This window comes from Chlorocebus sabaeus, chromosome 8 (assembly GCF_047675955.1).
Source record: "Chlorocebus sabaeus isolate Y175 chromosome 8, mChlSab1.0.hap1, whole genome shotgun sequence".
NCBI classification, from domain to species: domain Eukaryota; kingdom Metazoa; phylum Chordata; class Mammalia; order Primates; family Cercopithecidae; genus Chlorocebus; species Chlorocebus sabaeus.
In genome coordinates, this window is record NC_132911.1 from 22,686,567 (window position 1) to 22,713,671 (window position 27,105).

The 27,105-nt window shown below is 44.9% G+C and overlaps 1 protein-coding gene across 1 annotated transcript; it reads right to left on the reverse strand.

Annotated features, from left to right (window-relative positions):
- Positions 1 to 931: 931 nt before the first annotated feature.
- On the reverse strand, positions 932 to 26,562 carry LOC119618912 (tumor necrosis factor receptor superfamily member 10D-like). Its single transcript, XM_073017998.1, is given in 10 exon segments — positions 932 to 1,179; positions 1,363 to 1,417; positions 1,419 to 1,439; positions 5,501 to 5,683; positions 6,104 to 6,135; positions 6,711 to 6,961; positions 7,990 to 8,101; positions 9,444 to 9,557; positions 15,867 to 15,969; positions 26,282 to 26,562. Coding segments are annotated over 10 exon segments (1,155 nt in total). The 5' UTR covers positions 26,432 to 26,562; the 3' UTR covers positions 932 to 1,045.
- Between the last annotated feature and the right edge of the window lie 543 nt (positions 26,563 to 27,105).

Genomic DNA, 27,105 nt, shown 5'->3' on the forward strand with positions numbered 1-27,105 from the left:
CCTCTAAAATTATCAAGTAAGACAGGCTGGCCCCCTGAGAAGTTGCCAGTCATCAAACCCTCGTCCAGTCTCAGGGCGTAGGAGGGAGAACTGGAACACAGTCAGTGCCTCCCACGGAGGGAGGATTTCTCCCTTCGTCACTAGTTATATTTCTAGTCATTTTTGACTGCTGATTTGCACCCCCAGGGAACCCATGTAAACAGCCTAATAAGTGCATTTCCTAGAGTTTTTCCATGCTTACATCATTATACAAAAATCGGAAAATAGATAATACAGCATACAGTAATAAGCAATACAAATGTTTCTCTAATTAAGGTGGGGTAAGCCCCAATAATCCCATCTTAAAGCTCAAAACTCTAAGTCGAACCCTCATAAATCCATATGCTCATGACTTAGCATAGGACTATGTCTTGATAATCTCATCATTAACTCAGAAATATCCTAAACTGAAAATACAGCTAATAACCAGATAATCCCATTCTAAAGTTAAAAAGCTATAAGGTAAACCACTGTGGCTATGCGGCATCTGTAGTTAGATGTCATTAAATGCACATACCAGTAGAGATGGAGCTTGCAATATAAGAAATAGAAAAAAAGACTTGTCTCATGATGAAGAACTGGAAAGAATGACATCCTAAAACCACTTTTTTTCTTTTTAAATTGAGACGGAGTTTCACTGTGTTGACCAGGCTGGTCTCAAACTCCTGAACTCAAGCGATCCACCAACCTCAGCCTCCCAAAGTGGTGGGAATACAGGCATGAGCCACTGCACTTGGACGAAAACCACCGTTAATACACAATCGTATAACTCTATGCCGCCAAGAGTCTTATACAAATTTCCCCAGTTTCCTTATCACACGCAGTATTTCATAAAAATTACTTCAAGTGCATTGACCAAGTTCTAGGACCTTTGGTAAGCTGCACCATATTGGATAGCAGTGTTAGTTGAGGCATGGTTCAAGTACTGGACTGTCTCTTCCAGGCTGCTTCCCCTTCTAGAAGAAAAGGTAAACGGGGAAAGCTCTGGTTTCCTGAAGAGATTCTTTCACAGGGACGACGTAGCAAAGCCTGCGTCATCTTCTTCATAAAAGAGCTTCTCAGAGTCCACCATGTGGTCCTGAATTATTTCCTTTGCATGTCCTTCCTCCAGTGTTGCCGAGGCATCCAGCAAGGTGTTGACTGAGAAGAGAGAAGAGATTTAGGGTCTCGATGCTCCAAGGACAATCAGCACAGGATTGACATGGGACCCCCTGCTTCCAGCAGTGAATGCTCCAGAAGAGCCCTCTCGCTATAGGGACAGCAGGTAGGACACTGTCCCTATTCCCTGTCCTCCTGCTGCGTCTCAAGGCACAAAACACTTACTCTCAATGGGGTCAGCGTCATTCACTGGAACCAGCAGCGTCCTCCTCTGACACCCACACTTGAGCTTCTGCCTGTTCCTGTAACACACAGTGGGGAATGCTCTGGTCAGAGTCAGGAGTCCTGCAGTCCAGTACTGACCCCGACCACCAGCCAGCAAGAGACCTGCAGGGCTTCCCATCTCGGGTCTCCATGGAGATGGAGACAAACCTCTGGTCCTGCATAGCTCTTGGGCTCTGTGTGCTGGTGACTCATTGAGACATACGTGGCATGCAGTAAATGCTCACTTTGTAAGTGTTCTGTACAGCTTTGACTACTGTATATGCCTGGGTAATTATCCCCTGATCAAGACATAGAACATTGCCACCACCCCAGAAAGTCCCCTTCTGCCCCATCTAATCAACTCCCACCCACCCTCACAGGAAACGATCACTTCCTTACACAATTCTCACCGGCAGAAGAGTATATATGAGAGCACCCAGGAAAACCTAACAAAATGATTTATTCCAAGACTGTAAATGACCTTTGATCATCAATACTGTACCACATCAATAGTGTAATTAAATAAAACAGCAGTCTCCATGGACGCTGGAGAGGCATTTGGTAAAATTAAACACCAATTCTGATCTTTTTCAGAACCTTTTAGAATAGTAGGTTGCATTCTTGATTATGAGAATTTCTATATGAAACCAAAAGTGAACGCCATTCCTCAGGGTGACACTTTGGAGGTCTTCTCCAGAAATCAAATCAGGACCCAAACACCTGCTTTCCCTAAGCACAGCTGAACACGGTTCTGAAAGGTCTGGCCTAGGCAACATGATGGAAAATTAAAATGAGGTAAGACTTTTGGAAGAGAGCAGACACCATAATCATTATTTTCAATGTCATTTAAAATCCCTAAGAATGAAACTACAATACTGAAACAGAAATGTATGTTTGGAGGAAAGTTAAAAACATAGCAGATGCAATAAATTAGCAAACAGAATTATAAGGCTATCCAACTCATGCTGGATACGAAATACTAAACAGCCATAAGAAACAGGAATAATTGATTTGAAGAGGAATACAAATCACAACTCAGTTACAATAAAATACTTCACACCAAATGTTATCTCCTTTGATAAGGAAATACTGAATACTTATTTATTTATAAATTTATAAATAAATATGCTGAATATTATTATACTGAATAAATATACTGAATCTAGAAATACTGAATATTTTATATTCACTATTTATATATGTTTATGTACGTATATATAGTTTTTATATAAATATATATAAATTATATATATAATATACATAATAAATATATATAATTTATTTGTATATAAATTTATTAGTTTATATAATTATTGTTTATTATATAAATTCATATATTTATATATTTATATAAATATAAAATATTTATATAATTTATATAAATTCATATATAATTATATATAATATAAATTCATATATTTATATATAAATATGTATTTATTTATATATAAATACTGAATATTTATAAAATATGTATAAATATTTATATTTATAAAATATTCAGTATTTCTAGAATAATTTTTAATTTTAAAGCGAATTGACAAAAATGCCGAGTTTTTTCAGGAGGGAAGGATGGAGGAAATCTTTTAATTGTGAATTTTATCTGGGTAAAATAATACATTTTGAAAAAGTATGGAAGAGGTGTTTGCTCTTTTGGATATTAAAAAGCATTAGAAAGTTCCCATTGGAACATGCCTCACCATGGTAAGAGCCATCTATGACAAACCCACAGCCAACATCATACTGAATGGGCAAAAGCTGGAAGCATTCCCCTTGAGAACTGGAGCAAGACAAGAATGCTCACGCTCACCACTCCCATTCAACATAGTACTGGAAGTCCTAGCCAGAGCACTCAGGCAAGAGAAAGAAGGAAAAGGCATCCAGATATGAAATGAAGAAGTCAAAACTCTTCATGGACGATATGATTCTACACCTTGAAAACCCTGAAGACTCCACTAAAAGGCTCCTGGAACTAATAAACAGCTTCAACAAAATTTCAGTCTACAAAATCAATGTATAAAAATCAGTAGTGCAGGGCACCGTGGCTCACACCTGTAATCCCAGCACTTTGGGAGGCGAGGCAAGTGGATCACGATGTCAGGAGTTCAAGACCAGCATGACCAACATGGTGAAACCCTGTCTTTACTAAAGAATACAAAAATTAGCCGGGTGTAGCCGGGTGCAGTGGCTCACACCTGTAATCCCAGCACTTTGGGAGGCCGAGGCGGGCGGATCAGAAGGTCAGGAGATTGAGACCATCCTGGTTAACACAGTGAAACTGCATCTCTACTAAAAATACAAAAAATTAGCTGGGCGTGGCGTCCCAGCTGCTCCGGAGGCTGAGGCAGGGGAATGGCATGAACCTGGGAGGCGGAGCTTGCAGTGAGCTGAGATCGTGCCACTGCACTCCAGCCTGGGTGACAGCGAGGCGGAGCTTGCAGTGAGCTGAGATCGTGCCACTGCACTCCAGCCTGGGTGACAGCGAGACTCCATCTCAAAAAAAAAAAAAAAAAAAGGAAAACAAATCATTCTACCAAAAGACACCATTATCCATAATAGCAGTGACGTGGAATCAACCTAGGTTCCCATCAACAGTGGATTGAATGAAGAAAATGTGGTATATACACCATGGGAGACTACACAGCCATAAAAAAGAATGAAATCATATTGTTTACAGCCACATAGATGAAGCTGGAGGCCATCATCCTACGTGATTTAACGTAGGAACGCAAAACCAAATACTGCATGTTCTCACTAGTAAGTGGGAGCTAAACATCAGGTATTTACGAACATAAAGTCGGCAACAATAGACACTGGCGACTACCAGGGCGGGGAGGGAGGGAGAGGAGGAAGGGTTGAAAAACTAACTGTTGGATACTATGCCCACAACCTGGATAAAATCATTCATACCCCGAATTTCAGCATCAAACAATATAACCAGGTAAGAAACTTGCATATGCACCTCCTGAATCAAAATAAATTTGAAAAAGGAAAAAGAAAAAATGAAAACAAGTTTCCTTTGGCAGTGTATTATATGTAACATAATCCCTGTAATGTAAACAAAATGTACATGTGCTTGTATGAATATACGTGGCATATGCATAAAGATTTCCACAAAGAATCACAAGATATTCTCTGTTGCATTTACCTGAATTAAGAAGGGCTGGGGCTGGAGGAAGTGTTGGGGAACTACCACTAAGACTGAGAACCTTCCTGTAGTATGGCAGACGTGTGGCTCTGCATTTACCACTTTCAAAAAATGTGCAACGCGGTCAGGTGCAGTGGCTTATGCCTGTAATCCCACCACTTTGGGAGGCCAAGGTGAGAGGATGACTTGAGGCCAGGAGTTTGAGACCAGCCTGGGCAACATAGTAAGATCAGATCTCTACAAATTACAAAACAAAGGCGCAATGCGATTCAGCAGCATGGAGTAATTGTTGACATTTTTTGTTTGTTTTCTTCCCTTTTTATACTTCATTAAAAAAAACATGGGGTGTAGTTATAGGAAAGGAAGAAAATGGGTGGAAAGTGATCCTTGTCCAGATAAGTATTTGACAAGTGGTCAAAGAGGAACCAAAAGCAGAGAACAATAGGAGAATCACTTCTTAAACAGGCAAGGAGGAAGGAGACAATGACTCACAATAATTCAGAGAGTTCCTCCCTTCACACAGCATTGCAAAAGAAATGGCACCTACATTCCACTGGTGAATGCTACAAACCAAATCATTCTTTAAAAGTCCGTAAGAAATTAGATAGGATCATCTTATCTTGAAGGAAAGAACTTTCGAGGCTTAAAAAAAAAAAGATTAGGAGCACACGATGGAGACTGTGCAGACTTAGTCAGTCATCAACGAACCCTGTGACACCCACTGTATGCCTGTGGAGATCCAGACTCTGGCGACAAGGAATAAGAAGCAGATGTCCTGCAGACTGGCACAGTCACCACCTCAGTGCAGCTGCTCTGTCCCCTCAGTCCCCTGTCTCCTAAAGGCTTCATGTCCCCTTGGGCCAGGAGAATGGAGGCACTGCCATCTCCCACTGTCCTCAAAGTCCTGTGCAGGCAGCAGGCCAGGCATGGCACAGTCCCTCCTCAACTCACCAGCAGACGCTGTAGCTCCTCTGGCGACTGTACAGTCACACCTGTTGGCTCTGCCGGCTCCTGACCTTCGATTTCCTGCTCAGAGACCTGGGTGGGCTGCAAGAATCTGGTACTCAGGGTCTCGTTGCGGGCATTGTCCTCCGTCCCAGGAACTCGTGAAGGACGTGAACGCCAGAAAAAGACCTTGGGAAGGCAAACGGCCCACTCAAGTCCACACCCAGGGCTCAGCTTCAAGGTCCCCAGTTGGCAGCTGGACCTGCCATCCCCAATCCCTTCCAATGAGGTCACCCCAGGCAGCTGAGGCTCAGCACATCCAGGACCCACTGCGGAGGTGGGTCAGGTGGTCACCCCATCCCCACGGGGCCAGCTGTGGAGTGATGGTGTCACCCAGGCTGCACGAAGGATGGGGCTGCAGCACGGCCCGCCAGTCTGTGTGCTGCTCAAAATGGCCATGTGTCCCCCACAGTCAACCCAGATACCCCAGGCCACGTCAGAGTCAGGGCAGCTATGAGGACAAGGAATTGTGCCCACCCGGGCTCGCCAGTGGACGGGAAGCAGTTCCTGAACCCATGAAGCCCCCAGTTTCTGGAGAAACCAACTTACTCTGTGCACACGTTCGGGGCCCCCTCCACCACCTGGAAGAGAAGGAGTCTCCTTAGCAGGCAGGGAGGGGCCCACACAGCACCTCCCTCCCAGAGGACAGCAGGGCACAGGGGTAGGCTGGGGGCAGGGACACTGGACAAGGAGCCCTGGGGCTGGAAACAGGAATAGGGCCTTGCAATTCGGGGACACCCTGAGGAAGGGGGATGAGAAGGGGAACTAGAGTAAAAACCAACACGTGGAAAATCTCTACGTTCTGCTCTGACCAAGGCTGAATAAATCCCACAACCACTTCTCATCCTCACCCTTGTCACCCAGTTGAGGAGCTGACTGCCCCCTGCCTGGCTGGGCCTGAAAGTGGGAGGAACTGGCCCTGCCCTCCTAGACTTGGCTGGGAGATGAGGGGACCCCCAGCCCCGAGAGAGGCAATGAGACCAGGGTCCTGGGGGATACACAGGATGTGGGGATGGGGCGATCACAAGGCGGAAGATCGAACCAGGCTGGAGACACTTGGACCAGGGGCAGGGATGGGGATTACTGTCTGTAGGAACAGAGTGGGAGGGGGCAGGGCAGACAGTGTCCAGCGCCCCCACCCTCAGCCAGCACCTACCTGAGCAGATGCCTTTCAGTGAAGAAATGAGTTTCTTCCGACGTAAAATGTAAACAAACGCAGCCGCAAACAGAATGATGAAGACTGTAACGATGCCGGCTATGAGACCGGAAAGGGCAGGAGTCCCCAGGCTGGTGGGCACTGTGTCTTCCACCGCAGGGGTTTTCCCAGTGGAACTGGCAGCTGATGCACTGCAGTTGATGTCACTCCAGGGCGTACAATCATTGACCATGACCATCCCTCTGGGACACCTGGGTACACACAGGGAGGGAGACGGGGACTCCTGATGGAAAGCTGGCCAGGTGAGATGAAAGAGGAGCCACCCTCCCTGCCCAATGTCCTTGAGAAGACGTCAGAGGAGGACAGGTTCCTCGTGTCTGCAGGGGGTCCCCCTGTGCTCCCTTCTTGAGGCTGGGGAAGGGTCTGAGCATGCGCACTTCAGCCCCTCGGCCTCCCTGCTCTGGGGTCAGAGCTGCAGCTCCAGGAGCCTTCTGTGCTGGGCACACACGGAGCTTCCCTGGGCTGCAGTGGAGGCTGCGTTAGGAGGAGCCACACTCCAGGGGAAGATCACAAGCCCCTGTGGCCACAAGCTGAGCCCTTTCCTCCAGTTAACCCACAGTACGAGTGAGCCCTCACCCCACCCTGTCTGCTGCTGGTTCCTCCCAATCACAGCAAACAGTGCAGGGCCAGAGAAGAGCAAGTTGCTCTTTGCCCCTAAAACCCAAATAGGAAAAAGAAGGACTTATTGAGAAGTCAGGGGCCAGGAGTGACGCCTGCGGGGTGGGCTCAGGTCCTCATGGGAACTTAAGGGAGCTCCACCCACAGCCTTATTATGATTTTTGTGAGCTACAGGCACTTTTTCCTTTATGGGTCTCCACCTGCATAAAAAATATTTAAAATTACATTTTTTTTTAAAACCAATTTGGAATAAGGACAAATACAAGCCAGGCTGGATTCAAGTGTGTTCTTCTGATTTCAAAAGGAAATCCCATTTCCTAGGTCCCCGGAAAAGTTTCAAGGGACCTAGAAAGTCACCTCCTGTGCCCAGTGAACAATTCGGCCTGGCCAAAGGGACTCGTGTTAGGGAGGGATGGGAAGGGGCTGCCGCAGGGGGTAGGGGTGGGGACAGGCAGATGGACCAGCAGGGGCCACCGCAGGCTCAGGAAATCCCATAGGCTCAGGGATGCCTTATGGGGTCAGGGGTGAGACAGAAGTAGCAGGTGACTCAGGTCATTTCAGGTTCTTGAAAGCTGTCGGGAGCCCCTGGCTGCTGTCTCACCCTGGGCTGCACTTCCGGCACATCTCAGGGGAGTTTTCATCCTGGAAGCTTCCTTTTTCACATTGACACACAGTGTCTCTGGTCGTGGTGCAGGAGCTTTTATTTGTTTGACCTGACAACAGAGCATAAGGTTTTGGGAATGTGTTTCCCTGACATGTCAGTCCACCCTTCCTCACCACCCCATCCCCTCCCACTCAGCTCAACTCAGTTCACCAAGGAGTTCTGAGGGCCGGTTTCTGCACCAGCATACTTGGGACTCATACAGGACACCCACCCTGTACATAAGGACCAATACAAAAAGACCGTGATTATTTATTACATCAGATTAGGGGGAAAGCATTGTTTAGATGGCAAGGTCAGTAGCAAGGGAGGCGCAAGGGCATCACCTGAGAGACTCTGCAAGGAGAGGAGCCCTTGGGGGACTTCCCAAAAGCCCCGGCCTTGACTGGGAGGAGGAAGGGGCCTGAGAACCTGAAGGCTGAGTGAAGCCGAGCACCTGCCAGGAGCACAGAGCCCGGGAGGAAACAGCCTGCTCCTGGAGCAGACCCGTGCCACCACTGGAACCCAGCCCTGTCCACTGGGCCAGGCCTCCTCTGTGCTGTAATGATGCCCCCACCCCCTTGCAGGCAATAGTTCAGAGGAGTTCCCAGCCAGTTGCCATGCATTATAGAAAAGATTTTGGTTGGGCACAGTGGCTCACGCCTGTAATCACAGCACTCTGGGAGGCTGAGGTGGGTGGATCACCTGAGGTCAGGAGTTCGAGACCAGCCTGGTCAACATGGAGAAACCCTGTCTCCACTAAAAATACAAAAAACTGGTCTGGCATGGTGGCTTACATCTGTAATCTCAGCACTTTGGGAGGCTGACACGGACGGATCACGAGGTCAGGAGATCAAGACCATCCTGGCTAACACGGTGAAACCTCGTCTCTACTAAAAATACAAAAAAATTAGCCGGATGTGGTGGCGGACGCCTGTAGTCCCAGCTACTCAGGAGCTTGAGGCAGGAGAATGGCGTGAACTCAGGAGGCGGAGCTTGCAGTGAGCCCTGATGGCGCCACTGCACTCCAGCCTGGGCGACAGAGCGAGACACAGTCTCAAAACAAACAAACAAACAAAATCAGCCAGGCGTGGTGGCGCATGCCTGTAATCCCAGCTACTCAGGAAGCTGAGGTAGGAGAATCGCTTGAACCTGGGAGGCGGAGGTTGCAGTGAGCCAAGATCATGCCATTGCCCTCAAGCCTCGGCAACAAGAACGAAACTCTGTCTAAAAAAAAAAAAGATTTCTTTTTTTTTTTTTTTTTTTCCCAATCAACCAGTCATAATCATGGAATGGGGCATGATGAAGACCAAGTTGGGCTAGAACTTGGTTCCCCGACTCACATCAGCTACAGCTCCCACCCACCTCATCACTATGCACTCCACCTCTGGGCAAGGGGTTCACACATTCTGTACCTGATTTACAAACTGTACATAGAAGGCAAGAAGGCAAATTGTTGGAAGCAATGGTGTAATCCACACCCTCTGTGCACGGGTTACAGGCTCCAGTATGTTCTGATCTATGAGACCCTGGGAAAGGAGAGAAAAGCCAATGAATGAGTCACCACAGAATTCCCAGAGGCTGGCAGTGGCTGGAAAACTTCTCTTTTGGCCCTCAGTGGAATCCAGACGGAGAAATCCACTCTTCCAGGTTTGGTCTTGTCATCAGTTCTGCATCTATTACATACCTTGGACTGGCACTGCTGTCAGAAATATAATACAAACCACACGCAAAATTCAAATTCTATGACAGCCGTATTAAAATAGTAAAAGGAAAGGTCAAGTTAATTTAAACAATCTACTTTTGAACCTAAAATATCCAAAACACTACATTTCAATATGTAATCAATATAAATATTTGAAATATTTTATCTTTTTTTGGCAGGCGCGGTGGCTCACGCTAATCGCAGCATGTTGGGAGGCCGAGGCGGGCAGATCACGAGGTCAGAAGATCGAGACCATCCTGGCTAACACGGTGAAACCCCGTCTCTACTAAAAATACAAAAAATTAGCCAGGTGGCGCCTGTAGTCTCAGCTATTCGGTAGGCTGAGGCAGGAGAATGGCGTGAACCCGGCAGGCAGAGCTTGCAGTGAGCCGAGATGGTGCCCCTGCACTCCAGCCTGGGCGACACAGAGAGACTCCATCTCTTGAAAAAAAAAAAAAAAAAGAATATTTTATTTATTTATTTATTTTTGGAGACAGAGTTTCACTCTTGTTGCCCAGGTTGGAGTGGAGGGGCGTGATCTCGGCTGACCGCAACCTCCACCTCCCAGGTTCAAGCAATTTTCCCGCCTCAGCCTCCCGAGTAGATGGGATTACAGGCACCTACCACCACACCCGGCTAATTTTTTGTATTCTTAGTAGACATGGTGTTTCACCATATTGGCCAGGCTAGTCTCAAACTCCTGACCTCAGGTGATCCACCCTCCTCAGCCTCCCAAAGTGCTGAGATTACAGGCATGAGCCACCACGTCATGCCCAGTCTACTTTTTTAAAAAAAAAAACAATAAAATAAAATAACAAAATAAAATCCAACCTCGTCTACATGTGATCTGCCCATGCTGGTCCACCTGACCTGTTTGCTGTCCACTCACTATGGTGGCCCTGTCTTTGCTCAGTATCCCCCAGCCCCTGCACCCTGCAGCTCTCATTCCCAGGGAGGCTGCTCAGGAACACTATTTCTGGCTCTCTGCACAACTATCCCTGTCCAACTTTGGATACTGGCCCAAATCACCATCCTCGAGAGGCCCCACCAACCTCGTCTCCGTCTCACTCATCACTTAATTATTCTTCATGGTTCCTATCAGGAATTTCTGACTGTTATTTTGATCTGTGTATCTTAATACTATCCCAGAGAAAAGGTTCCATGAGGGCAGGGCCTCTTATAATTATCCCCATTAGCATGGTGCCTGACTGACAGAAATCATCCAACGTATCCCTATGGAATAAAGAACCATGAAGTGTAGGAAACAGAAGTCTAGAAGCACATAGAGATAAGGGCATGATAAGCTAAGATATCAGTCTTAGCTTGTGCCTTCGGGCTAGCACTACAGACCCAGAATCCTGACCCAACTCCACAGATTCAGCTTCCAGGTCTGCCCTAGTCCTGGTCAGTCCCCATGAACTCAGACTCCGGGTCCTTCCCTGTGGACCCAAGGATGAGGCCCATCACAGCACCTGGCTGACATCTGCAGACCCAAGTACAAGGCCTACTCCAGTGCCAGTTCAGCCCCCATGGAACCAGGCCTCAGGTCACCTCTCTGGATACAGGCTCTGACCACCCTTGAACCACACCACATGGCCTGCCCAGAATCTGTGTACAGGCTGATTGGTGAAGGGCGTTCCCTGACAAAGCCAGTCTGTAAATATTGGAATAAGTCCCTGCTTCTTCAAAGAGCACATTCCCACACATTGCCTCAGGCTCATGAGCAATCAGGGAATCATGACAGCACCAAGGAATCATGAGGGCACCAAGGAAACAAAATGAAGCACAAGTAACCAACCTGAAACAAACAGACATTTACAACAGCCTGACAAAGAATTGAAAATACTCATCTTAAAGAAGCTCAGTCAGCTACTAGAGAATACAGATAGACAACTATGTCAGAAAAACAATACATGAACAAAATGAGTGGTTTAATATATACAGACAACATAAAGAACCAAGCAGAAATTCTAAAATTAAACAACGCAAATATCTGAACTAAAAAATTCCACAGAGAATGTCAACAGCAGAGTTGACTAATTGGAAGAAAGACTCAGTGAGCTTGAAAACAGATCGTTTGAAATTACCAAGTCACAGAAAGAAAAAAAAATCAAGAATGAAAAGGAGGGAAGACAGCCAACAGTACCAATGGTTACCGTGAATAAAAACAATACATGCATTATGGTGGTCCAAGGAGCATCAGAGAAAGTGAAAGGAACAGAAAGTGTAATTTAAAGAAATAATTAAAGGAAATGTCCCAAATCAGGATGGAAATGGACATCCACATTTATGAAGCCCAAAAAACCCCAAACAGATTAAATATGAAGAGATCTTCACTAAGACATATCTTAAACAAATTCCCCAAAATCAAAGGCAAATAGAATTTTGAAACCAGCAAGAGAAAAGCAATGTACACAAAGGAACCCTTATACAACTATTGAAGGCTTCTCAGCAGAAAACCCACAGGCCAGGAGAGAGTAGAATTACACAAAGTATAGAAAGGAAAAAACTCTTGCCAACCAAGAATACCGTACCTGGCAAGCCTGTCCTTTAGAAATGAAGAGCAGTAAAGGCTTTATCAGACAAACAAACAAACCATCGGAGTTCATCTTTAGCATTTCTTGCCTTACAAGAAATATATAAATTCTCCCCTTACAAGAAATGCTGAAGAGAGCTATTCAATCTGAAAGAACAGAACACTAACTGGATACATGAAACTATGTGAAAATATAAAACTAGATGATTAAAGTAAGTACATGGTCAAGTTCAGAATATTCTAATACAATCATAATAGTGTACAAATTACTTATATCATTAGTATAAAAGTTAAAAGACAAAAGTGTTTTTAAAATGATAGTTAATACGATTTGTTAAGGAATATACAACATAAAAAGACGTAAATAATGACATCAAAAACACAAGACAGAGAAAGAAAAAGTGTCAAGTTTTTTAATGAGACCAAAGGTAAATTGTTATCAGTATAAAATAAAGTTAGACATGAACTCAACTTACAAATTCAATAATGTTTTCATACACTAACAAGAAACTATCTGAAAAATCCCATTTATAATAGCCACGAAAAATGCTTAGGAATAAATTCAACCAAGGTGGTAGCTGCATTTGTTTCTAATTTGGTCTTGAGGTTTCTCTCTGTAGAGTGGCTATAAATTCTAGCCTTACCTTGGAGGGGGAATCCAGGAGATTTCATCACGGATGTTCACAGAAAACTTATTTATCCTGGTAGACTGTCTAATACCTACTTAGGTGTTCATCTTGTGGGTGTCCCTTCCACAAGACAATTACTTTTACTAGCAGAAGACCTTGTGGTTCTTGTCTGACCTAAGTCCAGTTTTAAGTTATCTCTACTCTTTAGGAGATAGCGACTCTTTAAGAGAGCCAAGATGGAGAAAGATGTTAGGTTCAGATGTGTCAGGGAAAACACAGAGGAAGCAACACAACAAAACACAGGAAACACAGAAGTACTGTATTACTTATAGACTCCAGAGAGAAGAGGACAGCACACTTTGTAACACTTATGGGAAGTGGGGAGCCATCCAGTCCAAGGACACAACCTGGTGTGTAGGGAGCAAGAGACAGAGAGAGAGGACCCATGGGACTACACCTTTATAAAGATCCATGGGCATTATACCCTAGGCTTTCCCACAGGGATTGTGGAAGACAACACCTGCAAAGAAGGTTCACACTGCTCTGGTGTGAACCATTGGGTTTTATTGTAGTCAGCTGCTGTGGGATGTGTTGGGTTTGGGGTCAGGGAGATGAAGAACAAATGTGCTAGATCAAAAACAATTGAAGAGGGAAAGGAATTATTAATTGGGCAAAAGATGCTGTGGTATGATTGGGTTTTAAACAACTTATATCGGGCCTAAAAATGGATGTCAAGGCAGCAACTCTTTTAAATAAATTTATGACAGAGGTGAAAGATCTGAAAACTGTAAAATATTGATGAAAGACATGGAAAGTAACAAAAATAAATGGAAAGACAGTACACATTCATGGATTAGAAAACTCAATATTGCTTAATTATCCATATGACCCAAAGTGACCTACAGATTTAATGCAATGCCTATTAAAATTCCAATGACTTTTTTTACCAAAATAGAGAAAACAATTCTAAAATGTGTACGGGACCACAAAAGACCTCAAATAGCCAAAGTGATCTTAAGCGAAACAAACAAAAAGAACAAAGATGGAGGCATCATACTGATTTTAAAATGTATTACAAAGGTATAGTAATCAAAACTGAATAGTAATGGCATAAACAAAGATAAAACTGATGGAATGAAATAGTGAACCCAGACATAAATCAATGTATTTATAGTCAACTGATTGTGACAAAGATACCAAGAACACAAAATGGGGAAAGGACAGCCTCTTCAATAAATGGTGTTGAGGAAAGTAGATATTGACTTTCAGAAGAAGGAAATAAGATCCTTATCTCACATCATATGTAAAAATCAACTCAACATGGACTAAAGATTAAACATAAGCCCTGAAATTGTAAAACTACTACATGAAAACATAGGGGAAAATCTTCACAACGTTGGTGGGGCAATGATTTCTTGGCTATGACCCCAAACACACAGGCAACAAAAGCAAAAATAGACAGATGAGATTATATCAGACTAGAAAGGTTTTGCACAACAAAGGAAACAATGAACAGAGTGAAGAGACAACCTACAGGATGAGAGATGGATATCCAAAAGATCCAAGATTTTGGTTAATATCCAAAATACACAGAACTCAAGCATCTCAATAGCATGCAATCAAATCATCCAATTAAAATGGATGCATAGGCAAGGGACCTGAATAGACACTTCTCAAAAGAAGACACAGATGTGGCCAACAGGTATATGAAAAAAATGCTCAACATCACTAATCAGGCAAATGCAAATCAAAACCACAATGAAATATCACTTCACACCTGTAAAAATGGCTATTATCCAAAAGACAAAAGATAACAAGTGTTGATAACGATGGGGAGAAAAAAGAATGCTGGTACACTGTTGGTGGGAATGGAAATTAGTACATCCATTGTGGAAAATAGTATGGAAGTTCCTCAAAAAACAAAAAATAGAACAACTATATGATCTTGCAATGCCACTATTGGGTATACATCCAAAGGAAATGACATCAGTATGTTGAAGAGATATCTTCCCTCCCATGTGCACTGGAGCATTATTTACAATGGTCAAGATATTTAATCAACCTAAGTGTCCATCAATGATGAAAAGGTACAGAAAATGTAGTACACAGACACGATGGAATACTATTCAACTTTAACAAAGAAGGAAATTCTGTGATTTCTGACAGCATAGATGAACCTGGAGATACTATGCTAAGTGAAATAAGCCAGGCACAGAAAGACAAACACCTTATGATCTCACATATGTGGAATCTTAAAAGTTAATCTCATAGAGGTAGAGAGTAGAATGGTGATTACCAGGGTTGCGTTTGGATGGTGGGTTGGAGATCTGTTGGTCAAAGGATACAAAATTTCAGTGAGATAGGGGGAAATAAATTAAAGAGATGTATTGTGCGACATGTTGACTACAGTTACTAAAACGATGTGTTGTATAGTCCTGCCTTCTATTCACAGGGAATATATTCCATGGAACAAAGTCTGCACTTACTCAAGTTCCTGAAATAAATTGGGATAGTATTGCATATACCCCAGGCACATATACTTTAAATCATTTCAAGGTTACTTGTAATACCTAATGCAATAGACATGCTATGTAAATAAGTGCTATACTGCATTGCTTTTTATCTACTTTTATTGTCGTGTTATCATTTCCATTATTTTTTCCACATATTTTTGATCTGTGTTGGTTGCAGCCACGAATGCGAAACCCACAGATGAGGATGGCTACAGAACCCACAGATGAGGAGGGCAAAGAGGGCTTATCACAGGGCTCTGTATCCGTACAGCTGAAAATTGCTGAGGAGATTTTTAAGTGTTCTTACCACAAATACATGATAAGTATGTGAATTAGCTTGATTTAGCCATTCCACAATGCATACATATTTCAAAACATCATGGTGTACCCCATAAATATATACAATGTTTATATGTCAATTAAAAATAAACTGATTTTTAAAAATAAGAGCGCACCTGCTGGACACTCCGCCTCAAGGCTGCGCCTCTGTTGCTGTGAGGCCACTGGCGGCGGGGGAACTTCGTCCTGCCGGGAGATGGTGGCAGAGTCAACTTGGACCTGTAGGGACAAGGCAGAGATGGGCGTGAGTGGTTTCCAGACCTTACCTCTCCCAGGCTCCGTCTCATATTCCCTTCACCCCAAGTGACAAAACTCATCAGAGCTTGGACTTCTTTCCAGCTCCAAACTTTCATTCTTTTGCATCCGTGTTTGTGTTAGGGCAGCTATTTTCTATAAAGAAAAACACATCTGTGTCCTTTTCTCATATTATAACATAAAATATCTTTACCACAGAAAATGTGAGCAGAAGAGTTATTTTTATTTTTTATTTTTTTGATAGAGTCTTGCTATGTTGCCCAGGCTAGAATGCAGTGGCTAGTCACAGGTGTGATCATAGTCCACTACAGCCTGGAACTTCTGGCCTCAAGTGATCCTCCTGCCTCAGTCTCCCAAGTAATGTGGATAACAGGAACACACCACTGTGGTTGGCAAGAAAAGATTTTATAAGAATATAAAAGGCCGGGTCTGGTGGTTCACGCCTGTAATCACAGCACTTTGGGAGGCTGTGGGGGGCGGATCGCGAGGTCAGGAGATCGAGACCATCCTAGCTAACACAGTGAAACCCCATCTCTATTAAAAATACAAAAAATTAGCCAGATGTGGTGGCGGGTGCCTGTAGTCCCAGCTACTTGGGATGCCTCAGCATCCTCCAGAATCTAGGAGGCGGAGGTTGCTCTGAGCCCAGATCACGCCACTGCACTCTAGCCTGGGCAACAGAGCGAGACTCCGTCTCAAAAACAAACAGAATACAAAAACACATATGATCCCTTCAAGCCGAAATAGCATCTAATATATTTAGTTTGACCAAGTGTTTAATTGACCTAGTGGGTGAATTCTGTCTCTCTCTTTCTCTGCCACACACACACACACACACACACACACACACACACAAAGATACACAGTTTTATAAATGAGGGTTATAACCTTAAAGAAAGTCAGGATATAGCATCAAACATTAAGTAATTTCTACTTTACAAGGGACTTTGACAAGCTGTTCCCAGTAAATATCAAAGAGTTACAGAAAAAGATGAAACAGCAGTTCAGGATTCTGGCCATGATCTGTGTGTTATAAATGACAACGAGAAGACAACTGGAGAATCAGAACAGAGTCTGCTTATTAGATAGTGGTAACGTGTTGATGTTAATTTCCTTGCTTTTAGAAAGTATACACTAAATAATTCAATAATAGCTTTCATCATGCCAACAGCTATTTTTCAAATTTTTGTGTATAGTTTTTGTAACTTTTAAGTTGGGAGTGTTTTAAAGTACAAAATTAATTTAATTGTAGACTTACATTTAATTAAATTTAATATAATCTTGCTCCTGAGTAAAAACAAAGTGGTTACAATAAAAGCTACTTATGCCAGGCTCTGTTCAACTGCCTGGATCTAAACAAGACAAAATGTAGCTTTCTTCCACATCAAAGCCTGTCTGGTAGTTGGTGACAGAGAAGCTAAGGCATGTTTCTCAAATCCTTCCTTCTCGGGCTGCGGTCCCTCTAGGTTCAGGCGATGTCTCTGTCTCCTTTCTCTGCTCTCATACTCTTACTCCTTCTGAAGACTAACTTTTCATTTTGTCAATTCTTTTTTTTTTTGGAGACAGGGTCTCTGTCAGCCAGGTTGGAGTGCAGTCTCTGCTCACTACAACCTCTGCCTCCTGGGCTCCAGTGGTCCTCCAACCTCAGTCCCCCAAGTGGCAGGGACCACAGACAGGCATGTGCCCCAAAGCCTGGCTAACATTTGTGTATTTTGTACAGCTGGGGTTTCACCACGTTGCCCAGGCTGGTCTAACTCCTGAGCTCAAGTGTTCTGCCTGCCTGGGCCTCCCAAAGTACTGGGATTACAGGCGCAAGCCACCACACACGGTCCGTTTTGTCAGTTCTTTTTGTGGTCTGTATTCTATTTCCTTTATTTATGTTCCTCCTTGTTACTTTGTTTGGTTTAAATTTATGCTTATATTTTATGATTGATTAATGTAGATCTGCAGGCCATACATTTCACATTTTTTGACAGCTTTAATGAGACACAATTCACATAATTAGTAATTATGATGATTCATATAATTCACCCATTTAATGTCTACATTTGAGTAGTTTTTAATATACTCATAGCTATGCAATCATCGCTATAATCAATCTTACAATATTTTTATCACTCCACAAAGGAACTGCATACCCTTCGATAGTAACTCCCCATCTCCCCAACTCCCAATTCTTTAGTAGAAACATTGAAAGCTGTATTATTTCACCCCGAGCACTGTTAGCCATTTCCCACCAGTTTTGAAGTTATATTGTTATTATTATTTATTTTGTAACATTTTACCTTCCCTTTTAATTTCTTCTATGAACCACAGATTTTTTAGAAATGTATTTTCAATAACCAAATTTTAGAATTCTCTATGGACTGTTACTGATTTCCAGTTTCGTTTCATTAAGTGCAGAGATCGTATCGTGTGTTTTATAGCCCAGAACCCGGTCTATCTTGGTGAAAGTATCATGAGCATAGAAAGGAATGAGTGTTCAGTGGATGTTCCACTCCTGCTCTTTAAATGTCAGTTAAATCAAGGTGGTTCACAGTGTGCAGGTCGCTTTCCTCTTTACTGGTGTTTTTATCTGATCGTGCTACCAAGTGCAAAGAAACAGCTGATTTAATCTCCTTTTCATTCTATTTTTGTGTTATGTGTTTTGAAGCTGTATTACTAGGCATATACAATTTGTGATTATTATTACACTCCTTGAAGAATTAACCTTTTTAACTACAAAAGGTCCCTTTTGAGCTCCCATAATATTCTATGTCCTAAAATTGTTACAATAGGTAGCTAGTCAGGTAAGAGCAGGGCAGGAGGGCTCTCCAGCTTCTGACACCAGTAGGGTTGGGCGACCATCAGGTGGTTGATAACTGTATCTCTAAAGTAATCATTGGTTACAGCTGGGCGTGGTGGCTCACACCTGTAATCCCAGCACTTTGGGAGGCTGCGGCGGACGGATCACGAGGTCAGGAGATCCAGACGATCCTGGCTAACATAGTGAAACTTCATCTCTACTAAAAATACAAAAAATTAGCCGGGCATGGTGGGCGGCACCTGTAGTCCCAGCTACTCGACAGGCTCAGGCAGGAGAATGGCATGAACTCGGGAGGCGGAGCTTGCAGTGAGCGGAGATCGCGCCACTGCACTCCAGCCTGGGTGACAGAGGGAGACTCCTTCTCAAAAAAAAATAAAAATAAACGAAAAACTGGTTATAGCCGATGCCAGAAAAAAGCAGTCTCCCAATACATAGAAAACACCTGAAACTGACCAGTAGTTTCCCAATAAGATTTCAGGAGTGGGGAGAAGGCAAGATTCTGGAAGTATGCCAACCCATAAAACCCCAACTCAGGCAGGCAGGCTGCACACTGTTTCTCAAGTCACCTGCTTGGCCAACTTCCAAGTTGTACTTTCCTTCTCTTTCCCTTCTTTCCTTTCCTTCCTGTTCTAAAGCTTTTTAATGAACTTTCACTCTGCTCTGAAACTTGCCTCCATCTCTCCTTCTGCCTCATGCCCCTCAGTCCTGTTCTTTATTCTCAGGAGGTGAAGAGCTGAAATTGCTGTGGAACCGTAAGGACTGGCCACCTTCAACGTAAGGTAACTCAGATCTCGTCCACTGCTAACAAAATCACCTTCCTCTGATACTGAGATAGCCATGGCAGTTTTCTTGGCCTTACACTCTGCATAGTGTATCTGTTTCCATCTATTTACTTTCAACAGACAGCATCTGTGTCTTCCTTTTAAGTCCCAGCTCGTATAGACAAGATATAGCAGAGTCTTGTTTTTTCAGCCCTTCAAACTCTTTCTACCTTTGACTGTAGTGTCCAGTGGATTTACAGTTAGTGCAATAATTGATAGTCGAAATAGACCTATAAGTTTACCATTTAAACTATGGTTGTCTAGGCTGGACACGGTGACTTACACTTGTAATCCCAGCACTTTGGGAGGCCAAGGTGGGTGGATCATGAGGTCAGGAGATCAAGACCATCCTGGCTAACACGGTGAAACCCCATCTCTACTAAAAAAATACAAAAAAAAATTAGCCGGGCATGGTGGCGGGCACTGTAGTCCTAGCTACTCGGGAGGCTGAGGCAGGAGAATGGCGTGAATCTGGGAGGCGGAGCTTGCAATGAGCCAAGATTGCACCGCTGCACTCCAGCCTGGGCGACAGAGCGAGACTCCCTCTCCGGAAAAAAAACCAAAAAACTATGATTGTCTAGTATAATTTTACTCCTTTTTCCCCTGCATATTTTAATGTTAATTACCTTTTAGAATTCCATTTTAACTGGATACTGACTTCTTATGCAACATATTTTCATGATCTATGTGTAAGTGCTACAGGGAATACAGTATACATTCAAGTGTTTATATTCTATTGAAGGTTTTTTAAAAATAGATTTATTGAGGTATAATGGATACGAAACAAAGTGTATATTTTTGAAGCATCTAGTTTGGTAGATTGGGATGTATGTATATACTGTGGAACTACCGCCATTACAAGATAATGACAAGTCTACCGTCCTGCAGTGTTTCTTCATTTTTCACTGTAATCCTCTCCTCCACTTTGCTCCTATGTCCCCAACAACACTTCTGCTTTTTGTCACAATACATTAGTTGCATTTTAATAAGACGAGGAATCAAATGGTATGCATTCTGCTTAGGTTCCTTCACACAACATGATTTTCTGTGTGTGTGTGGTTTTTTGTTTTGTTTTGTTTTATTTTGGTTTTTGTTTTTGAGACACCATTTTGCTATGTTTCCCAGGCTAGTCTTGAACTCCTGGGCTCAAGTGATCCACCCACCTTGGCAGGACTACAGATATGAGCCATCACACCCTGCCCACCCACCCTGACCCATTAACTATTATGAATTAAAGGCTATTGAAAAACATCAGGTGCAAGAACATGCTTTGACCTCTTTTGTGTTTCCTAAAAGCAGGAGATGAAAGTCCCCAGGGAAACATAGGACAATCTCTGTTGCGGGAAGTCAGGGACCCTGAACGGAGGGACTGGCTGGAGTCACAGCAGAGGAACATAAATTGTGAAGATTTCATGGACATATATCAGTTTTCAAAATTAACACTTTTATAATTTCTTACATCTGTCTTTACTACAATCTCTGAATGTAAATTGCGAAGATTTCATTTTAATATGGACATTTATCAGTTCTCAAAATTAATACTTTTATAATTTTTTACACCTGTCTTACTTTAATCTCTTAATCCTGTTGTCTTCATAAGCTGAGGATGTACGTCACCTCAGGACCACTATAAGTGTATCTAACTGTACAAATTGATAGTAAAATACACGTTTTTGAACAATATGAAATCAGTGCACCTTGAAAAAGAACAGAATAACAGCGATTTTAGGGAACAAGGGAAGACAACCTCAAGGTCTGACTGCCTGTGGGGTCGGGCAGAATAGAGTCATATTTTTCTTCTTGCAGAGAGCCTATAAACAGATGTGCAAGTAGGAGAGATATCGCTAAATTCTTTTCCTAGCAAGGAATATAATATTAAGACCCTAGGAAAAGAACTGCATTCCTGGAGGGAGGTCTATATACGGCTGCTCTGGGAGTGTCTGTCCTATGTGGTTGAGATAAGGACTGAGATATGCCTTGGTCTCCTGCAGTACCCTCAGGCTTACTAGGATTGGGAAACACCAGCCCTGGTAAATTTGAGGTCAGACTGGTTCTCTGCTCTCGAACCCTATTTTCTGTTGTTTAAGATGTTTATCAAGACAATACATACAACACTGAATATAGACGCTTATCAGGAGTTTCTGATTTTGCCTTGTCCTGTTTCCTCAGAAGCATGTGATCTTTGCTCTGCTTCTTTGCCCCTTTAAAGTATGTGATCTTTGTGACCTACTCCCTGTTTGTACACCCCCTCCCCTTTTGAAATCCCTAATAAAAACTTGCTAGTTTTGTGGCTCAGGGGCATCACGGACTTGCTGATATGTGATGTCACCCCCGGAGGCCCATCTGTAAAATTCCTCTCCTTGTACTCTTTCTCTTTATTTCTCAGACCGACCGACACTTAGGGAAAATAGGAAGAACCTACGTTGAAATATTGGGGGTGGTTCCCCCAAGAAATCTCCTTATTTTTAAGGATAGAAAGTCGAGGCCAAGAGAGTACTGTGCAGACCTTGTTAGAATAGAACCACTCATCTTTTTAGCTTCCACATATTCACTTGCTTCTTCACAAGTTACTTGGTCTAATTCAGTACATAAGTAACTGACTCTCACTGCTTCTTCTGCACCAGGTAAAACTTGCATTAAATAAATGTGTGTGTTGGCCAGGCATGGTGGCTCATGCCTGTAATCCCAGCATTTTGGGAGGCCAAGGCGGGTGGATCACCTGAGCTCAGGAGTTTGAGACCAGCCTGGCCAACATGGCAAAACCCCATCTCTACGAAAAATACAAAAACTAGCCAGGTGCGAGGGTGGGCACCTGTAATCCCAGCTACTCAGGAGGCTGAAGCAGAAGAATTGCTTGAATCTAGGAGGCAGAGATTGCAATGAGCTGAGATTTCACCACTGTACTCCACCATGAGTGACAGAGCAAGACTCCATCTCAAGAAAAAAAAAAGTAGTATGTGCTTTTCTCCTGTGTACCTGTCTTATGTCTATTTAATTCTCAGGCACAGACAAAAAAAAAAAAAAAAAAAAAGCCCTTAAAGGGGAGCTTAGCTTTCCTCTATGATTCAATGGTGACTCTATCCAAACACCATCCTCCAGGCCAACAATACCACATCCTATGGCCTTGCACCAGCATGGCATCTCTGGAGGAGAGGGAGGCAAGGGTGGTGATCTCATGCCTCCCTCACTGTACCTCCTTTAGTTATGTGATTCCTGGTGTCACCTCACCCACCACACCGTGGGCTCCAGGGAGCAGGATTCACATGGGGTTCGTCCATCCTCCCTGGCTCCACCAGACTCCAAAGACAATAAAGGGCTCACTGTCTATTTCCCGGGTCAATCACTTTCCCCCGAAGCCCATGAGGTGAGCACAGCTTACAGCCTAAGGACAGGCTCCAGGCTGTGGCACAGAGAGGGGACCCCCAAGAGCCGTGTGGACTCTGCTGAGGACCCACAGGAGCTCCCAGAGGCCAAGTGCAGGACAGAGATCAGAGAAGCAGCTGCTCAGAGAACTCTAGCCCTGCAGAGGCCCAAATATGGCTGCCATTATACACAAGGTGAGGCCAAAAACGCTGGAGACATTGCTCCTGAATCTCATTTTGTCACTTGTAAAAGAGGGAAAATGATCTACCCTCATCTCCCCAGGTTGTTAGGAAAATCCACTACCTGAAAATGTGCAGTCACTGGCTGGGAGCAGGACACCAGCTGCCCAACAGCACAGGCTCGGGGCACGGCACTGTCCCCACTACCCCCATCCCCAACCTGGAAGTTAGAGCCTCGCTGTCCTGCCACTCCTGGATACAGGACAGAGGACCGGAACCGGGACCACGGTCTCTCAGTAGGGGCTGGGTGAGCAGTCATCTGCAGTCACCTGGATGGAGACCTTTCCTGCTCACTCTTCGAACTCCAACCCAGGCCGGGCACCCACCAGAAGGACAACTGGAAGCGTGGCAGGTAAACCAGGCTGTGGCCCTGCAGTGCCATCACTGTCCTCACTTGAACTCTGGCTCCTCTGTTCCTTGATGGCCCCTCCGCATGGCGCTCCACTCCAGTCTTAAAAAGTTTTTGCCCTAAGCTCAGGGAGCCGGTACTGAGGTGCAGGTAGAAGCAAGTGTAGCCTCTGCTGGGTGGAGGACATATGCCCTGGGGATCCAGAGTCCAAAATGACTGACACCAGCCCTGAGGATGTAATTCATCCTCCCACACCTGGTAACACAGCCCTCTGAGGTTTACACAGGGCTGCTGAAGATCTTTATCTCCTCTTTACTTTACAGGCAGGAGCTGGGGCCACACTAGTGTCACAGAGCTGGAGGGGAAGCACAGCAGGGCCCAGCTGTTCCCAGCCTCCAATCTCAGGAGTCCTTGAGAGCCTCAGAGTCTAAGAGTCTGAGCCATTGGATCTATTCGATTCCTACTTTGATAAAGAGAGGGGCGGGGTAGAAGCACCTGTCACAGAGATTGAACCAGTCCAACGTTGACAGACCCAGGACCTGGGGTCAGGAACTGAGCTCAGCTCCAGGCTCATCTGATATCCTCCTGAAAGCCTGAGGACGGAGACCTTATCTCCATTCACAGGCATGGTGGGTGGCAGGGAATTGCCCCAGCTGACCATGGTTTCCCAGGTGCATAGCTGGGAATTCGGTCTTCCCTGCCACCCTCCCCTGCTGTCTCATCTGGATCCCCTGGTCATCTACTGGAAGTAGATTTGGTACTTTGGTACTCCCAGTACCAAAGAACTCCTGTATCCTTGAAAATTCCTAATACCATGAAGGAATGGAAGTACATAACGATGTGATGAATCATGTTTTACTTCCTAGACTAGCAAAAAATGAAAGCTAAGTATAGCAAGGGTGTAGGGACACAGGCACATTTGTGGACTAGGTGTCAGTATATGCTGAGTTCAACGGTCTTTTGGAGGAAAATCTGTGAACATCTAAAGAAACTTCTGAAACCATTTATCCCACAGAAGTAGAAGTAAAATTATACTTCTAAGGAGCTGTCCAATAAGCTGGTGCACATGGATATGTGGACACACGATACATACAAGGGTATTTAGTACAACGTTGTTGGAATTAGCAAAGGCAAAGTCAGGGTGGCATCTAACAAACTGCCCCTAGGCAGTAACAGTGAATTAATCTGTGGCTTACCCATGCAGTAAAATACAGTACCCTTGTTTAAAGGAAGATCAATCTGAATGTACTGCCATAAAACATCTAATATGATTTGTGTTAGCTCCAAAATTTTAAAGAGCGATTGCACATTGAAATGCATTTAATAAGGCAAGACTGACGGAGGGATCAAAGGCTCCTTTGGGATGTATAGAGTTTCACATTCCCAAACCTGAAATTCATGTTGCTGGCCTTGTCTACGCTGGTCATCCACACATTCTCTCTTCAGGTCCACTGTCCTAACACAGCCATTCTTCTACCTGCCTCAGGTAGGTCCACCCACTATAAACTATTGCAGAAGTCGGCTGTATAATTTTTGAGAGGTGAAAATGTTACTGCTTTTCTGAATTTAGTATTAATTTGTTGAAAGAAAACATGCAAACTCTCATAGTTCCTGTAATCTTGTTTTATCCTCCCCCTTTTGTTTTGGTATTAGGTAAGGAACCTTAGAAAGTGCTGTTGGCAGAAACGTGAATCACTCTGAAAAAGTCCTGGCAGTCTGCACATTTTACTTATAATACGTCCTTACTGTGCACCCCACCACCAATCTCAGTTTCCAAAGCCAACTCACAACGAGAACTTTACACCTTTTATGCTGAAGGAAGGGGCCAGCCCGCGGTCCTGTCTGTGGGATGCAGAGGGGACACACGGGTGACAGTGGAAGACACTGGTTAACCGCTTCCTGCCACTTTCAGGGCTCTAGAGGAAATTAAAATTGCAAACACAAGCGTTGGAAAGCTTTTTCACCGGCTGTTTGTTAAACGGATCTCCAAGGAACACGTTTAACAATATAAACATAGGGTTAATTTTTTTTTTTTTTTTTTTTTTTGACAGTCTTGCTCTGTTGCCCAGGCTGGAGTGCATTGGTGCAATCTCGGCTCACTGCAACCTCTGCCTCCCGGGTTCAAGCAATTCTACTGTCTCAGCCTCCCAAGTAGCTGGGATTACAGGCGCCTGCCACCATGTCTGGCTAATTTTCGTATTTTTAGTACAGACGGGGTTTCACCAAGTTGGCCAGGCGGGTCTCCAACTCCCGACCTCAGGTAATCCCCCCCGCCTCGGCCTTCCAACGTGCTGGGATTACAGGTATGAGCCACCGCGCCAGGCCTGGGTTAATGTTATTAATGAACGGACGAACGAAAGAGGCCACCGCTCTGTGGCTTCCAGAGGTTTACTCCGGAGTTTCCATCTTGACTCCCTCCCTCCGTTGATTCTGGAACTTACTCCGGGGCAGCTCAGTGCGGTCCTCGCCTCACGGGACAGCCAGGGGGAGCGCGCGCTCTGCTCCCTCGCAGCCGGGTCGCTCCTGCCCAGCCAGGGGACCCCAATCTTCCCGACTCCGACGACGGGTTCGTCCTGCCCGGGCATACCCCGCCGCAGGCGACCCGGTCCAAGCGTCCCCGCCGTGTCCCCCTCTCTCTCTGCCCACTCCCGGCGCCAGGTGCGCTCTTCCCCAGCCAAGGACCGCGGCGGGTACTCACCGGCAGCAGAACCGCGACGACGACGAAAACAAACTTAAGGGTCTTGGGGTCCGGGAGCCATGGTGTGGTTCCCGACGCCGTCCTGGCTCCTGGATAGCGCCCTGCTCGAGCGCTCGAGGCGGTCGGGGCGCTCTGTCCGCAAAGTCCCATGAGAAGGGAGGTGGGTGGAGGCTCTTCGCCCCTCTGAAGTTTGGCTAAAAAGCGCCAAACTCAATCAGAAACCGTCCGGAAACGGTCCCCGTAGGTCGTGCGCCTGGAAAGGTTCTCGCAGCTACACTGCCAGAATCCGAGCGTGCGCCTCCGCTTTTATACCCCGGAAAAAGGCGTGGTCACTTGTTCTCCCTTCCCGCAGTCACTTCCAGGCGCTCAGAAAAGGGGCACGGCCTCCCCCAGTACCTCGGGGAGGGCCCAGGTTGTGTGCAAGGGTGCATGGACGGAGAGGAACTAGTTCTTGCCGGCAGTGGTGACCCAGGCCTGTGGTTTGATTCCGAGTCCTGTCCAAGCTGTGGCAAGCAGAAGGGGCAGGAGCTGAGGCGCTTCCCACTGCGCTGCTGTAGTCGGTGTAGTGAGGTTCAGAGGAGGCACTGGAGGCCTGTCCTGAGCCTGCTCCCTCCCCAGGACGCCTGTCTCTCCTCCTGTTAAACCCTGAACTACTTCCTGGCTTAAGGACTTCAGTCCACTCTTAGCTTCTGCTCCCACTCCCTCCCCCAACAGCGGCCTCACTGACCACTTCACTGATGCCACTGCCTCCAACCTCCTTGCTGCTGTGACCCAGCACCAAGCTTCTCTGGCAGGGGCTTGGCACCCATCAGTAGCGGGTGCCT